The 16,760-nt window shown below is 51.8% G+C and overlaps 2 protein-coding genes across 4 annotated transcripts; one reads left to right on the top strand and one right to left on the bottom strand.

Annotated features, from left to right (window-relative positions):
- Positions 1-2,216: 2,216 nt before the first annotated feature.
- On the bottom strand, positions 2,217-10,095 carry SH3BP5L (SH3 binding domain protein 5 like). 2 transcript variants are annotated; one of them, XM_077788939.1, is made up of 8 exons: positions 9,158-10,095; positions 8,711-8,926; positions 7,928-8,125; positions 7,380-7,442; positions 6,638-6,766; positions 5,993-6,154; positions 5,089-5,262; positions 2,217-4,343 (listed from the first exon to the last, which is right to left on the bottom strand). In XM_077788939.1, the coding sequence occupies exons 3-8, from the start codon at positions 8,006-8,008 to the stop codon at positions 3,447-3,449; spliced, it is 1,506 nt and encodes a 501-aa protein (XP_077645065.1). In that variant the 5' UTR covers positions 8,009-8,125; positions 8,711-8,926; positions 9,158-10,095; the 3' UTR covers positions 2,217-3,446. The 2 variants fall into 2 exon arrangements, with proteins under 2 accessions (XP_077645065.1, XP_077645066.1); XM_077788940.1 differs by lacking the exon at positions 9,158-10,095 and having other exon boundaries at positions 8,711-8,930.
- An 881-nt stretch (positions 10,096-10,976) lies between these two features.
- On the top strand, positions 10,977-16,577 carry LOC144247658 (uncharacterized). Of its 2 annotated transcripts, XM_077788971.1 has the most exons (5): positions 11,154-11,246; positions 11,674-11,767; positions 12,737-12,940; positions 14,540-14,728; positions 15,583-16,577. In XM_077788971.1, exons 2-5 carry the CDS (start codon positions 11,674-11,676, stop codon positions 16,326-16,328), a joined length of 1,233 nt encoding a protein of 410 aa, XP_077645097.1. In that variant the 5' UTR covers positions 11,154-11,246; the 3' UTR covers positions 16,329-16,577. The 2 variants fall into 2 exon arrangements, with proteins under 2 accessions (XP_077645098.1, XP_077645097.1); XM_077788972.1 differs by lacking the exons at positions 14,540-14,728; positions 15,583-16,577 and having other exon boundaries at positions 10,977-11,246; positions 12,737-14,121.
- Positions 16,578-16,760: the final 183 nt, after the last annotated feature.

The following is a 16,760-nucleotide window of genomic DNA, read 5'->3' as shown; positions in this document are numbered from 1 at the left end:
TCCCGGCGCTGCCGGTGCCCAACGGGGCTTGGCCAACCCGAGACACAACGTTGGGTTTTTCTGTTTGTTCCCGTTCCAATTCGGCGCGCAATTAACGATCCCTAATTAATTAGAGGTGATTTAATTGATTAATTCCATGTGGGAATGGGGAATTCCCATCACTGCACGGCTCCGCTCAGTTCCCGGCGCTGCCGGTGCCCAACGGGGCTTGGCCAACCCGAGACACAACGTTGGGTTTGGTCTCCCTTTGTTCCTGTTCCAATTTGGTGCGCAATTAACGATCCCTAATTAATTGGAGGTGATTTAATTGATTAATTCCATGTGGGAATGGGGAATTCCCATCACTGCAGGGCTCCGGTCGGTTCCCGGCGCTGCCGGTGCCCAACGGGGCTTGGCCAACCCAAGACCCAACGTTGGGTTGGTGCCTTTGAATTTTCACGGCAAATGAACGACCTCAAATTAATTAGGGGATGATTAATTGGCTAATTAATGATGGCGGGGGGAGTTCCCATCATTCCCATCATTCCCAGTGCTCCCAGTGACCAACTGGGATTTGTTGATCCCAAAATCCGACATCAGCGCCGTCGTTTTCCCGGAATTCCGCGGGAATTTTTGGGAATTTTTTGGGAATTAAAAAAAAATTTTTTGGGGAATTGAAAAAAATATTTTTTTTTAATTTTAAAAAATTTTTTGGGAAGTTTTTGATTTTTTTAGGGATTTTTTTTTTTAATTTAATTTTTTTTAGGAACATTTTGGGAATTTTTAAATTTTTTGGGGGGAATATTTTAGAAATTTTTTGGGGAATTTTTTATCTTTTCCCGATTTTTCCATTCGTGTTCATGGTGAATTTTTTGGGATTTTTTTATTTCTGGAATGGGGTGGGAAAAATTCTGGGGGGGTGGGAAAAACGGGAATGCGGGAGGGAAAAATGAGGAAAATGGAAAATGGATTTTAGGAAAAGAAGAAATCCCAAGAAAGGGGAGAAAAAAGGAAAATATTCCAGGAAAGAAATGGAATTCAGGGGTAGGAAATGGAATTTTTTTATGCCTGAAAAGGAGGAAAAATCGGGAATTGCGAAGATTTCTGTGGAAAATGGAGAAAAATTCCGGAGATTTTTTGGGAGGGATTTGTTGGCTTGGTGGGAAATGGGGAAAAATGGGGAAATGTGGGAAAACTATGGGAAAAATGTGGGAAAATAATGGGAAACATGGAAAAATGTGGGAAAGATAATGGAAAAATAAAGGGAAAATGGGAAAATATGGGAAAATAATGAAAAATTGTGGGAAAATATGGAAAAAATGTGGCAAAATGTGGAAAATAATGGAAAAATTATTGAAAAATAAAGGAAACATAAAGGAAAAATGTGAAAAAATGTGGGAAAATGTAAAAATGGTTAAACTTGGGAAAAATGTGGGAAAATGTGGAAAAATGATGGAAAAATAAAGGAAAAATGATGGAAAAATAAAGGAAAAAATGATGGAAAAATAATGGGGAAATGATGGAAAAATGGAAAGAAAAGGGGGGTTAAACATTGAAAAATTTGGGAAAAATGTAGGAATCCTCCCAAAATCCCGGGAAATTCCGGAATTTCCGAGGTGGCGACCAAGCCGAATTTTTGTTTTTCCAGGAAAAATTTGGGAATTTTCTCCCAGAGCCTTTTCCAGGAGTCGAAATAAATGAGGAATTCCCAGATTTTCCTGCCTGGAATTTTCCTTGTCCGTGGAGCCGGGCCTGGGGAAATTCCCGAGGCTTGGGGGGGGGTTCCCCAATTTCTGGGAATGTTCCGAATTTTTGGGGGGCTTTCACCATTTTTTGCGAGTTTTTCCCTTTGTTTGGATGGAAATTCCCATTTTTGGGTGCCTATTACCAGTTTGGGGTGGATATTCCCTTTTTGGGGAGATTTTGGATTGGTATTTTCATCTCTGGGGGGAGTTTTCCCATTTTTTGGTGGATTTTTCCCATTTTTATTTTAGGTTTTCCCACCTTTATTGGGGGAAAAATTTCCCTTTTTTTTAGATTTTCCTCCTTTTTTTGGGGGAGTTTTCCTGGGAGCAAAAATTGGGATAAAAATAATCCCCAAAAAAACGGGAAAATCCCCAAAAATAAAGAGGAAAACACCAAAAAGTTTTCCCCAAAAAGGGGAATAATCCCCCCTAAAAAAATCCTTGGATGAAGCGAGAAAAACCTTGGGAATGTCGAGGTAAGAAAAGCAGGAATTACAAGAAGAAGGAATTTTATTGTTATCAACAATTTCCCGGGATTTCCCCCTCCCCGAATTCCCAAATTCCTGAAATTTTCCGGAATTCTGGCGGAGCTGGGGGAGGATTTTGGGGATTTTTTGGGATTTTTGGGATGTGAAATCCATGGGAATTCCCGGGGCTGCCTCGAACTGGGGGATTCTCATCACAACCCCTCCCAAAAAATTCCGGAATTCCCAAAATTCCCGGAATTCCCAAAAATTCCTGACCCCCCCCCCCCTTAGTGCAATTGGGTTCCTCTCTTGGTTTTGGGGTGGGAAAAGGGGAATTAGCCCAAAAGAAATTTGGGAATTCTGGGGGGAAACGGGGAATTTTGGGGGGTGGGAGTCCCAAAAAATCCGAAATTCCAGGAATTCCCAAAAAAATCTCAAACTCCAGGGATTTATTCCCAAAAATTCCCAAATTTCAGGGATTTATTCCCCAAAAAAATCTCAAATTCCAAGGATTTAACTCCAAATCCCCAAAATTCCGAGGATTTATCCCTGAAATTCCAGAGATTTATTCCCAAAAAACCCCCACATTCCTGGGGATTTAACCCCCAGATTTCCTGGATTTATCCCCAAAATCCTCTCCAGGAATTCCATTGGAATTTTTTGGTTATTCCAGAGTCCAAAACTTTTTTTTTTTAAATTTCCTGGAATTTTTCAGGATTTCTTTGGAATTTTGAGGGGATTTCCAGGATTTTGGGGCACTTTTTTTTTTTTCGATAATTTGTGGGGATTTTTCAGGATTTCCTGAGGATTCCATGGGATTTTTTGGGAATTTTTGGGATCTCTTGTGACCTTTTGGGATTTCCTTGGAATTTTGTGGGACTTCCTCAGGATTTTGTGGGGTTTCCTTGGAACTTTCTGGGATTTCCCAGGACTTTGTGGAATTTCTTTGGGGATTTTTTAGGATTTTGTTGGATTCCCCCGGGACTTTTCAGGATTGTGTGGGATTTCCATGGGATTTTTTTTGATTTCCTTGGAATTCTGTGGGATTTTCACGAGACTTTCCAGAATTTGGTGGGATTTCCTTAGGATTTCCCAGGATTTTGTGGGATTTCTTTGGGATTTGCTGGGATTTTTCCAGATTTCCTGGGATTTCCTTGGAATTTTTGGGGATTTCCTGGGATTTTTTTGGATTCCCCGGGGTTTTTGGTGAACTCCCTTGGGATTCTTGGGGAATTCCCGGATTTGCTCCCGGCTCTCAGAGGCTGACGCTCCGGTGGTGCCGGAAATTCCGGCGCCGCTCCCGGCCCTCGCCCAGCTCCTCGCTGTGCAGGCTCAGCGCGTCCGGAATTCCCGAAATTCCCGGAATTCCCGCCAGGTGCTCCACGGAGTCGAATTTCTGCAGGTCAGAGGCGATGCTCTGCAGGCTCAGCAGCGACAGCGAATCCCCGGATGGCGACGCTTCCCGCGGAATTCCGGGAATTTCCCCGGGAATTCCGCACGTTCCGGCCAGGATTCCGTCGGGAATTCCGGGAATTTCACCCAAAATTCGGAGGTTTTCCCCCAGAATTCCTGGAATTCTGCTCGTCCTGGCCGGGGTTTCGTCAGGAATTTCGGGAATTTCCCCCCGAATTCCGGGAATTCTGCTCGTCCTGGCCGGGGTTTCGTCAGGAATTCCGGGAATTTCACTCGGAATTCCGGGAATTCTGCTCGTCCTGGCCGGGGTTTCGCTGGGATTTTCCCTGGGAATTCCCGTCGGAATTCCAAGATTTCCGCACGGAATTCCAGGGATTCTTCCCATTCCAGATGAGGCCTCCCTGGGAAGATTTTCCTCAGGAATTCCGCCCGATCCGGCCAGGATTTCTGCGGGAATTCCGGGGGTTTCGCCAGGAATCCGGGGGATCTCCACGGGACTTTTGGGGATGTCGCCGGGAATCCCGGGGCTTTTCCCGGGAATGCCGTGGATCTCGGCGCTCCGGGGGCCGCCCTCGGCTCCCAGGGGGCTCTCCCGGAGTTTTTTTTTCCGGAGGATCCTCTGGAGTCTCCGGGCGTGGATCTCCTCGCTGATCTGCTCCAGGTTCCGCAGGGCCACGGCGTAGCGCAGCTTGGCCTGGGAGACGGCGCATTCCAGGGAATTCACCCGGGATTTGTCCTCCTGGAAAAGGGGCGGGCGGGAATGGCCGGAATTCCCGAGGGACGGGAAAGCCCCGCCGGGAAACGCGGAAATCCCGGCGGGAATCCCTCAAAGCTTGGGGAAAACCCGGGAAAAAACGAGCCGGAGCCCCAAAAACTCCCAGGAATTCCCAGTGCTCCCAGTTAAATCCAGTTCCCTCCCAGTGCTCCCAGTGTCTGGCCAAACTGGGACTCCCAGTCCCTCCCAGTGCTCCCAGTCCATCCCAGTTCCCTCCCACTGCTCCCAGTCTCCGGCCAAACTGGGACTCCCAGGAATTCCCAGTGCTCCCAGTTAAATCCAGTTCCCTCCCACTGCTCCCAGTCTCCGGCCAAACTGGGACTCCCGGTCCTTCCCAGTGATCCCAGTCCATCCCAGTGTGATCCCAGTGCTCTTTAATCCCACTCCCAGTGCTCCCAGTCCATCCCAGTCCCTCCCCGTTCCCATTCCCAGTGCTCCCAGTTCCCTCCCAGTGCTCCCAGTTAAATCCAGTTCCCTCCCAGTGCTCTTTAATCGCACTTCCAGTGATCCCAGTGCTCCCAGTTCCATCCCAGTGCTCCCAGTTCGCATTCCCAGTGCTCCCAGTTCTCCCAGTTCCCACTCCCAGCGCTCCCAGTTCCCACTCCCAGCGCTCCCAGCGCTCCCAGTTCCCTCCCAGCACTCCCAGTTCCCACTCCCAGCGCTCCCAGCGCTCCCAGTTCCCTCCCAGCGCCCCCAGTTTGCCCAGTACCTCGAGGCGCAGGTTGAACTGGGCCTTCAGCTCGAAGTAGGGCCGGCTGCGGGCGATGTCGCGCCGCAGGGATTTCTGCAGCCGCTGCACCTCGGCCTCGGCCTCCTGGCAGAGCCGCGTGGCGCGCCGGTGCTCCCGCTCGCTCCGCAGCCGCTCCTGCTCCGCCTCGTTCACCTGCCGGGCCCAGGCTGCCGTGATTCCCATCGGGAAGGGCATTCCCGAAAACCCCCGCGGGAACCCGGCCGGGAACGGCGAGAAACGGCGGAATAACGGCCGAAAACGGCGGAAAAACGGCCGAAAAACGGCCAAAAACGGCGGAAAAACGGGTCGGGGTTTGGGATTTGGGAAGGGAGGAAATCCTGGACAATTTGTTGGGAATGAGGGAAATCCCTGGAAAATGTTTGGGAATGGAGGAAATCCCAACAAGAAAAGTGAAAAATGGGGAATTCCCAAAAGAAGGGGTCAGAAATGAGGGAATAGCCCACAAAAAAACCCAAGAAAAATCCCAAAAAAGCTCCAAATTTTCTTTGACTCATTTAAAACCTTCTCCAGCCATCCCAAACTCCATCCCACCTTCTCCAAAGCTTGTTCCACCTTCTCCAATCCCCATCCCACCTTCTCCAAATCCCATCCCACCTTCTCCAAACCCCATCCCACCTTCTCCAAACCGTGTTCCACCTTCTCCAAACCTTCTCCAGCCATCCCAAACTCCATCCCACCTTCTCCAAAGCTTGTTCCACCTTCTCCAATCCCCATCCCACCTTCCCCAATCCCCATCCCACCTTCCCCAAACCCCATCCCACCTTCTCCAAACCCCATCCCACCTTCTCCAACCTTCTCCAACCCCACTCCCACCATCCCAAACCTCTCCAAGCCCCCCCGAAGCCATTCCCGGGTGTCCCACCTTCCTGGTGGCGTGGTTGAGCATCTCCTGCCAGGTGGGGTCCAGGCGGTTCTTGCCGGTGCCCATCCCCTGCTCGGCCACAAAGACCATCTCGCGCGCGGCGTTGTGCATGCCCACCGCCCGCTCGTAGCGCAGCGCCGCCCGCTGCGTCTCCTGCTGCGCCTGCAAGAGACGCCGGGCCGCGATTCCGGCGGTTCCGGCAATTCCGGGACTCCCGGAAAGGGCGACGCGTGGCCTTGGGGGAGTTGGGTGGGTGGGATGGGGATTGGAGAAGGTGGCATGGGGATTGGAGAAGGTGGGATGGGGATTGGAGAAGGTGGGATGGGGACTGGAGAAGGTGGGATGGGGATTGGAGAAGGTGGGATGGGATTGGAGAAGGTGGGATGGGGTTTGGAGAAGGTGGGATGGCGTTTGGAATGGCTGGAGAAGGTTTGGAGAAGGTGGAACAAGGTTTGGAGAAGGTGGGATGGGGTTTGGAATGGCTGGAGAAGGTTTGGAGAAGGTGAGATGGGGACTGGGATTGGCTGGAGAAGGTTCAGGATGGGTGGAAAAGCTTTGGGACGCATGGGGTGGAATTTGGGACCAGAATTCCCATTTTTTCCCCATTTTTTCCCGTTTTCCCCAGTTTTCCCCCCAAAGCCGCACCTCCTTGGCTCTCCTGCGCGCCTCGTAGTAGGGCCGGGCTCGGTCGATGCAGGCGCCCAGCTGGGAGCCCTGCGAGTTCAACTTCCGGGCCGAGTCCGAGAGGACGCGCCGATAGCGGCACCGGGCGGCCTGGAACCAGTTCGGACTGGTCTGGACTGGTTTGGGACTGGGAAACCAGTTTGGGACAGGTTTGGACTGGTTTGGGACTGGTCTGAACTGGTTCAGGACTGGGAAACCAGTTTGGGACTGGCCTGGACTGGTTTGGGACTGGGAAACCAGTTTGGGACTGGCCTGGACTGGTTTGGGACTGGTCTGAACTGGTTTGGGACTGGGAAACCAGTTTGGGACTGGTCTGGACTGGTTTGGGACTGGTCTGAACTGGTTCGGGACTGGAAAACCAGTTTGGGATTGGTTTGGAAAAAAAAAAAAAAATTTTCCCATATTTTTCCCCAAATCCTTCTCCCAGTTCCCTCCCAGTCCCTCCCAGTCCATCCCAGTCCCTCCCAGTTCCTCCCAGTCCCATCCCAGTCCCATCCCAGTCCCTCCCATTTCCCTCCCAGTTCCCTCCCAGTCCATCCCAGTTCCTCCCAGTTCTCTCCCAGTCCCTCCCAGTTCCCTCCCAGTTTATCCCAGTCCCTCCCAGTTCTCTCCCAGTCCATCCCAGTCCCTCCCAGTTTATCCCAGTCCCTCCCAGTCCCTCCCAGTTCTCTCCCAGTCCCTCCCAGTTCTCCCAGTTGCTCACATCCAGCTCCAGCTCCCCGCGGTTGATTTCAGCGTTGGCCTCGTTCAGGTGTTCCAGCTCCTCCTGCACCCAAAAATTTGGGATAAAAACCCCAAAAATTGGGAAAAAAAAGACCCCAAAAACTTCCAAAATTTGGGAGATTCCAAAAGACGGGAAAAAAAACCCAAAATTTGGGATAAAACCCCAAAAATCTGGGAAAAATGGCAAAAAAATCTTCAAAAATCTGCCCCAGAATGCCAAATTTTTGGGGATTTCCCCCAAAATTCTCAAGACTCCCCCTAAAATTCCCCAAAATTTTCCCCAAGTCCCCCAATTCCGGGATTTTCCCTCAAAAGTCCCCCCAAATCCTAAAATCTCCCTCAAAAAGCCCCAGAATTGCCCAAAAATCACCAAATTTGGACCCCAAAATCCTCGGATTTCCCCCAGAATCCCTGAATTTGGATCCCAAACCCCCCAAAATCCCAAATTTTCTGTGATTTTTCTACCAAAGCCCCGAAATTCCAACCCCAACCCCCCCAAAAATGTGGGATTTTGCCCCAGATTCCCACCTGGATCCGGGGGTCCAGCTCTTCCTCCTCTTCCTCCTCCTCCTCCTCGGGGGGATTCCCGGGATTTTCCGAATCCCCCATTTTGGGATCCCCCGAAATTCCAGGGGGCCATCCAAGGGGGGGGAGGGGCTCAATCCATTGTTTTGGGAATTTTTTTGGGAATTTTTAACGAGTTTTGGGAGACTGGGACAGGGGGAGCTGCAAAAAAAAAAAAAAAAAGGAAAATGTTAAAATTTGGGGATTTTTTTGGTGAAATTTTGGGGTTTGGGGTGAGTTTGGAGACTCCAAATTTGGGAATGTTCTGGAATTCCCAGAAGATTTGCATAAATTTCCCCAATTTAAAAAAAAATAAACCAAAATTCACTCAAATTCCCAAAAAATTCCACCACAAATCAGTCAAATTCCCAAATAACCACCAAAATTCCCCCAAATCCCTAAAAATTCCCCCAAAATTCCTGAATTCCCACCCAAATATTCCCGAATTCCCTCAAAATCTCACCCATGACCCCAAAATTTCCACAAAATTCCCCCAAATTCATCCCGAAATCCCACCAGTGACCCCAAAATTCCCTTAAATTCCCCCAGAAATCCCCGAAATTCCCACCGAATTCCCAGCAAGTCCCTCAAAATTCCCCCCCAAGCTCCCGCACGGCCACGACCCCCCCCACCCCTTTAATCTCCCCGATCCCCGACTGCCGAAATTCCCAAATTTCCCTCAGAGTTGGCCAAAAATCCCCAAATTTCCCCCAAATCCCCCCCCCCCCCCCCCCGGCCTGTGTTTACCCCCCGCTCCGCCGCCGCCGCGGGGCCGCTCCCCCACCGGAACCGGAAGTTCCCCGCGCCTCCACCTGCCGTACAACATGGCGGCGCCCCTGCTTTTTAAAACCCGGAATTTCTGCCGTTCTCCCGCTTCCCCTTGGGTTTAAATCGGTGTCGGGAGTTAAACGGTGATGGCGGATCCGTCTCGCCCGATTTGGCCCCGATTTGAGGTAAAAAATCCTTTAAAAGAGCACCGGGGGTGGTGGCAGCGTGCCGCCATCTTGTTGACCGGCTACACCGCCCCTCAAGATGGCGGCGAGGCCAAGGAACGGTTGGACGGAACGACTCAAAATCGGAAGGGGGAAGGCTTCGTGAGCCCCCAGAGCTAACTGAAACCCCCAGGCATCGCCAAAGCCCCCCGCGCTCATTTAAAACTTGGGTTCACCCCCGGTTCCCGCGCCACTCCCATACCGGAAAAGGAAGAGCCGCCATCTTCCTCCTGCCGTACAACATGGCGGCTCCCTCTGCCCTCCGTTTCCCTGCCTCTCGCCCGGTTTGGGGAGCTCAAATCAGTCCCGGGAGTGAAATCGGTGCTGCTGAACCGTCGCGTTCGGTTTGGCCCCGGTTCGGTTTGAAATGCGGCGAGGAACGGCAGCGGGGGTGGCTCGCTGGGTGACGCCATCTTGTGTTACGGCACCGCCGCGCCGCAAGATGGCGGCGGGGGCGTCACCGCCATTTTGAATTCCTTTGATTCATTTCCAATTCATTTCCTTTAATTTATTTCAATTTTTTTTATCAGTCGAATTTATTTTAATTTTAAAAATTTTGTTTCTCTCCCGGCGGAATCTCAGATCCAGCAGGATTTCGGATCCACCTCTTTTGTTTCCCAAATCCGCCTTTTTTTTCCCCAAATCCTGCCTTTTTCTTCCATAAAATCCCTCCCGTTTTCCCAAATCCCACTTTTTTTCCCCCACTCCTCCTTTTCCGTTAATCCCAAAAATTCCGCCCCAAAAGTCTTCCCGAAAAGTAAATAAATAAAAAAAAAATCACGATTTATCCCAGAAATCCGTTTTGGGGTTTCTCCTTTCTGCTCGTCTCACTCTCGGATTTTTGAGAGTTTTTGGGGGGATTCTTTTGGAATTTTTTCTGCTAGGATTCTCAGGAATTCCAGGGGGCCTTTTTGGTGTGGGAATGACCAACAAATAAGTGGAATTTTGGGGTTGGAATGAGGGAAAAAAGTGGGAATTTGGGAGGAAATCTGCAGGAAAATGTGGGAACTGGGGCCGGAATTTCGAGATCTCTCTCAAATCAACGAAATCTTTCACAAAAAATGCAAAATTCCCCCTCAAAATGCACAAATTTTCCCCAAATCTCTTCTAAAATCGCAAAATTCCCCCCTAAAATCTCTAAATTCCCCCCAAACCCCCAAAATCCCTGCAAAATCCCCAAATTTCCCCTCCAAAACACCGAATTCCCCTCAAACTCCCCCGAAACCCCCAAATTTCCCCCAATTTCCCTTCCAAACCCCCAAATTTCCTCCATAAAACCCCCAAAATCTCCAAATTTTCCTCAAATTCCCCCAAATCCCCCCAAATCCCTGAATTTTCCCCAAACTCCCACAAAACCCCCGAATTTCCCCAAAATCCCCCCAAAACCACCAAATTTTTCCCCAAATCCCCCAAACCCCCCGAATTTCCCCAAACTCCCCCAAAAACCCCAAATTTTTCCCAAATCCCCCCAAATCCCTCAAATTTCCCCCCAAATCCCCCCCAAAATCCCTAAATGTTCCCCAAACTCCCTCAAAACTCGCCAATTTTTTCCCAAAATCCCCCAAACCCCCCGAATTTCCCCAAACTCCCCCAAAACCCCCCAATTTTTCCCAAATCCCCCCAAATCCCTCAAATTTCCCCCCATATCCCCCCAAAATCCTTATTTTTCCCCCAAACTCCCCCAAAACTCGCCAATTTTTCCCCAAATCCCCCCAACCCCCCAATTTTTTCCCAAAATCTCCCAAAACCCCCAAATTTCCCCAAAATCCCTAAATTGTCCCCAAACTCCCCCAAAACCCCCAAATTTCCCCCCCAAACCCCAAAATCCCCCCCCAAGGCGGCTCCGGCCCCTCCCCCTCCCCGCCCCGCCCCTCCCCCACCGGCCCCTCCCCCACCGGCCCCTCCCTCCGGTGATTCCCGAGCCCGAGGCCCCTCCCGGAGCCGCCGGGACCCCCCCAAAAATCCATCCCCAAAATTCGGATCCCCCAAAATCCACCCGCCTCCCCTCCCCCACCCCGGGAAATCCCCCCCCAAAAAAAATCCCACCCCGAATTCCCACGATTTTTAATTTAATTATTTTTTTTTTCCCATTTATTTTTATTTTATTTCCCGGCATTTTCGCCGCTCCGTCCCCGCCCCTCCCCCACCCGTGGGAAGATTCCGCCCCCCCCCCCCACCCCAAAAATAAATTTGGGGGGTCCCTCCCCCCGCCCCCCTCGCCTTTTCCCGGCTTTTTTGGGGGATTTTTCCCGGTTTTTTTTTTTTTTGGAATTTTGGGAAGATCGGGCAAGGTAAGGAGCGGCCCCTCCCCCACCTTTTTTTATTTTGGGGGGGGTCCCGAAATTCTGGGGGGGTTTTGGAGGGGGGGAGGGGTCGCAAAAATTTGGGGGGGGTGGTGGGATTTGGGGGGGAGGGGGAGGACTGGGTGAGGACCCTGAGCGTGGGGGAGGGGTCCCAGAATGTGGGGGGGAGGGGCAAAAATAGGGGGGAGGGTCCCAAATTTTTTTTTGGGGAGGGGCAAAGATTGGGGGAAGGGTCCTGGATGGGGGGAGCGGCAGAAATTGGGGGAAATTCTCCATGTTTGGGATTTTCCCCATAGAATTTCTCATTTTTGGGATTTCCCCCATAGAATTTCCCCATTTTTGGGGTTTTCCCCCATAGAATTTCCCCATTTTTGGGGTTTTCCCACATGGAATTTCTCATTTTTGGGGTTTCCAGATGCCACCGCCGTCGCTGTCCCCGCTGTCCCCTCTGCTCCTGCTGCTCCTCTCCAGCTCCGCCCGCGGCGCCGTCCACGCCAACCTCACCGAAGGTGACGAACCCAAACCTGCGCCAACCCCAACATTTGGGGCCAATCACTAACTTTTGGGGCCAATCCCAAATTTTCAGGGTCAATCCCACGTTTTTTGGTGTCCCCAACCCCCAATCCCATATTTTCAGGGCCAACCAAACATTTTTTGGTGTCCCCAACCCCAAATTCGTATTTTTGGTGCCACCACCATGTTTTTTGCTGTCCCCAGCCCCATGTTTTTTGGTGTCCCAAATCCCACGTTTTTTGGTGTCCCCGACCCCAAATCCCGTATTTTCGGGGCCAACCAAACGTTTTTTGGTGTCCCCAACCCCAAATCTCATACTTTTGGGGCCACCACCATGTTTTTTGCTGTCCCCAGCCCCATGTTTTTTGGTGTCCCAAATCCCACGTTTTTTTGGTGTCCCCGACCCCAAATCCCGTATTTTCGGGGCCAACCAAACGTTTTTTGGTGTCCCCAACCCCAAATTCGTACTTTTGGGGCCACCACCATGTTTTTTGCTGTCCCCAGCCCCATGTTTTTTGGTGTCCCAAATCCCACGTTTTTTGGTGTCCCCCGACCCCAAATCCCGTATTTTCGGGGCCAACCAAATGTTTTTTGGTGTCCCCAACCCCAAATCCCGTAGTTTTGGGGGGCCACCACCATGTTTTTTGCTGTCCCCAGCCCCATGTTTTTTGGTGTCCCAAATCCCACGTTTTTTGGTGTCCCCGACCCCAAATCCCGTATTTTCGGGGCCAACCAAACGTTTTTTGATGTCCCCAACCCCAAATCCCATAGTTTTGGGGAGCCACCACCGTGTTTTTTGCTGTCCCCAGCCCCATGTTTTTTGGTGTCCCAAATCCCACGTTTTTTGGTGTCCCTGACCCCAAATCCCGTATTTTCGGGGCCAACCAAACGTTTTTTGATGTCCCCAACCCCACAATTCCATCCCCAGCCCCACGTTTCTCCAACGGCGCTCTCGGTGTCCCCAGGCTGCCAGATCATCCACCCTCCGCGGGACGGGGGCATCCGCTACCGGGGCCTGACGCCGGACGAGGTGCGGAGCGTGCGGTTCCTGCCCTTCGACTACGAGATCGAGTACGTGTGCCGGCCCGAGCGCGAGATCGTGGGGCCCAAGGTGCGCAAGTGCCAGCGCGACGGCACCTGGACGGCCATGGGCCACCCCAGCCGCTGCCGTGAGTGCCACCGACAGGTCCCCTGGGGTCTCTGTCACGTCAGCGTTCCGTCCCGCGGAAGTTCTCGTTCCATCTCGGCGTGTCCGTCTTGTCGGCATCTCATCAACGTTTCCATCTTGTCCTCGTCCCAGCATCTCCATCCCATCAATGTCCCCATCTTCTCATCAACATTTCCATCTTGTCCTCATCCCATCAATGTCCCCATCTTGTCCTCGTCCCATCATCTCCATCCCATCAATGTCCCCATCTTGTCATTTTCTTATCAACATTTCCATCTTGTCCTCATCCCAGCATCTCCATCACATCAATGTCCCCATCTTCTCATCATCTCATCAACATTTCCATCTTGTCCTCATCCCAGCATCTCCATCCCATCAATGTCCCCATCTTCTCATCGACATTTGCATCTTGTCCTCGTCCCATCATCTCCATCCCATCAATGTCCCCATCTTGTCATTTTCTTATCAACATTTCCATCTTGTCCTCATCCCAGCATCTCCATCCCATCAACGTCTCCATCTTGTCACCGTGCCATCCATGTCCCCATCCCGTGAAGGTTCTCATCCCAATCAGAGTCTCCATCCCATCAACATTTCTATCTTGGCATCATTCCATTAAAGTCTCCATCTTGCCCCCATCCCATCATCTCCATCCCACCAACTTTTCCATCTTGTCACCATCCCATCAACATCTCCATCTTGACATCATTCCATTGATGTCTCCACCAATATCTCCATACCATCAATATCTCCATATCATCAATATCTCCATACGATCAATGTTTCCATACCATCAACGTCTCTATCCCATGAAGGTTCTCATTCCATCAACGTCTCCATCCCTGTCCCCATCCTATCAATGTCCTCACCTTCTCTCCACCCCATCAATATCCCCATCCCATCATCACTGTGAGCTCGACCATCATCACCTCAACCACCATCACCCTGACCATTGCCATCATCTTGACCATGCCCACCACTTGACCATCACCATGCCCAGGACCATCACCACACCCATCACCTTGACCATGGCTAAGACCATGATGACCATGCATGGAGAATGGGCAGGCGACCATTTTGGGGCTCACCAATGCCCGTTTTGGGGCCACCACCACCATGTCCACTTTTGGCTTCGCCTATGCCCATTCTGGGGCCACCACCCCACATTCATTTTGGGGCCACCATGCCACGTGGATTTCGGGGCTACCACCCCATGTCCACTTTGGGGTCCACCACTCCAGATCCACTTTGGGGTTCACCAATGCCCATTTTGGGGCCACCACCCCACATCCACTTTGGGGCCACCACCCAACATCCACTTTGGGGCTCCCTGATGTTCAGATTTTGGGGCCACCATCCCACATCCACTTTTGGGGTCCACCAACACCCATGTTGGGGTTCACTGATGTTCACATGTTGGGGCCACCACCCCGTGTCCATTTTGGGGTTCACCAACGCCCATTTTGGGGTTCACCGATGTTCACATGTTGGGGCCACCACCCCGTGTCCATTTTGGGGTTCACTGATGTTCACATGTTGGGGTTCCCGATGTCCACGTGGGTTTTGGGGCCACCACGCCGACGCTGCGGTGTCCCCACAGTGCGGACGTGCCCCAAGGCCCACCTGAGCCTGGAGAACGGGCAGGTGGCTGCGGGGGCCATGGAGAAGGTCCCCGTGGAGGGCACCTGGGCCAGGTTCTCCTGCCAGCCCGGCTTCCGCCTGGTGGGCGCCGCGCGCAGCAACTGCACCCGGAGCGGGCGCTGGAGCCAGCCCCGGCCACACTGCCTGCGTCAGTCCCGCTTCGGGGGTTTGGGGGATTTTGGGGTTTTTGGGGGTTTTTGGGGTTTTGGGGTGTGGGGGATTGGGGTTTTGGGGTTTTTTGGAGGTTTTTTTGCAGATTTTTGGGGGATTTGGGGTGTGGGAGATTGGGGTTTTTTTGTGGTTTTGGGGTTTTGGGGTGTGAGGGATTGGGTTGTAGGAGATTGGGGTTTTGGGCCTTTTTTGGGTTTTTTTGGGGTATTTTCCAAGTTTTTTGGGGTCTTTGGAGTTTTTGGGGTGTGGAGGATTGGGGTTTTGTGATTTTTTTGGGGGGGTTTGGGGTTTTTGGGGTCTTGGGGTTTTGGAGGGTTTTTTGGGGTTTTTTTTTGGTGTCTCTATGGGATTTGGGGTTTGGGTTTTTGGGGTGTTGGGTTTTTGGGGTTTTGGGGTTTTTTGGGGGGGGTTTGGGGTTTTTGGGGTGTTGGGGTTTTGGAGGGTTTTTTTGGGGTTTTTTTTGGGGTCTCTATGGGATTTGGGGTTTGGGTTTTTGGGGTGTTGGGGTTTTTTTGGGGGTTAGGATTTTGGGGTCTTTGGGGTTTGGGGGTCTCTGTGGGATTTTGGGTTTTGGGGGGATTTGGGGTCGTTGGGATTTGGAGTTTGCGTTTGGGGTTTTGGTGGTCCAGGGGATTTGGGGTCTCTGGGGTCTTCTGGGAAGGTTCTTGGGGATTTTTTTTTGGGGGGGTGGGGTCTCTCTGTGACTCAGTTTCCCCTGGGAATTTTTTTGGGGGGGATTTCTGGGATTTCTGGGTTTTTTTGGAGTTTCTGGGATTCGTGTGTGGGGGGGGTCCTCTCTGTGTGACTCAGTTTCCCTCCCCTCCCCCACAGCTCATCGCCCCCCCTCAGGTGAGTCCGTGCTCCTCCCCCACCCCCCCAAATTTCCCTTTTCTCGAGGGGTGGGACCCCAAAACCGCCCCCGGGCCCCTCCCCGCTCCTCTTCCTCCTCCTCCTCCTCCTCCTCCTCCTCCTCCCAGCCTTCCTCGCTCCTCCTCTCCCTCCTCCTCCTCCTCCTCCTCGTCCATCATTTCCCAGCCTTCCTCCACCTCCTCCTCCTCCTCCTCCTCCCCATCCCGGCTCCTTCCCCGCCGGATTCTCCGCCCCGAATTCCCGAATTCCCGACCCCCCCACCCCCCCCAAGCTCCGGTTTCCATCCCTCTCCCTCCCCTCCCCCTCCCCTCCCTCCCTCCCCTCCTTTTCCGATCCCGCTTTTTTCCCCCATTTCTCCATTTTCCCTCTTTTTTCCCGATTTTCCCCATTTTCTCCCCTCCTCATCCCAATTTTTTCCCATTTCCCCTCCATTTCTCCCCTCCTCATCCCGATTTTTCCCCTCTTTTTTCCCGATTTTTCCCCCTTTTCCCTCCGGATTTTCTCCCCTCCTCATCCCTCGGTTTTCCCGATTTTTCCATATTTTCCCCTTTTCTCATCCCAATTTCCCCTGTTTTTTCCAGATTTTTCCCATTTTCTCCCCTATTCATACCTCTTTTTTCCCAAATTTTCCCATTTTCCTATTTCCCCCCTCTTTTTTCCCAATTTTTCCTATTTTTCTCCCCTTTCCCCCCATTTTTTTCCCCTGATTTTTTCCTGTCCCTCACCCCATCAATCTCCTCCCTGCATTTCTCCGTTTTTCCCGATTTTTCCCATTTTCCCCCTCCTCATCCCAGTGTTTTCCCGTTTTTTCGCCATTTTTCTCCCCTTTTTTCACTATTTCCCCCCTAATTTTCCCCTCCCCATCCCAATAATCTCCCATTTTCCTTCCTTACTTTTCCCCATTTCCCCCCTCATTTTTCCCCATTTTCCTCCTCATTTTCCCCTCTCATTTCCCCAATTTTATCCTTCATTTCCCCCCACATCCCCCCCCTCATTTCCCCCATTCCCCCCAATTCCTCCCAAATCCCAAACCCCCCTCAAACCCCTCCTTCCCATCTCCCCACCCCTTCCCCTCCCCCACCTGACATCACCACCGCCCCACCCCAACCCCCTCCAAAACCCCCCAAAAAAACCCCAAA

This window comes from Lonchura striata, chromosome 29 (genome assembly GCF_046129695.1).
Source record: "Lonchura striata isolate bLonStr1 chromosome 29, bLonStr1.mat, whole genome shotgun sequence".
Taxonomy (NCBI): Eukaryota; Metazoa; Chordata; class Aves; order Passeriformes; family Estrildidae; genus Lonchura; species Lonchura striata.
This window is presented reverse-complemented; position numbering and strand designations above follow the sequence as displayed.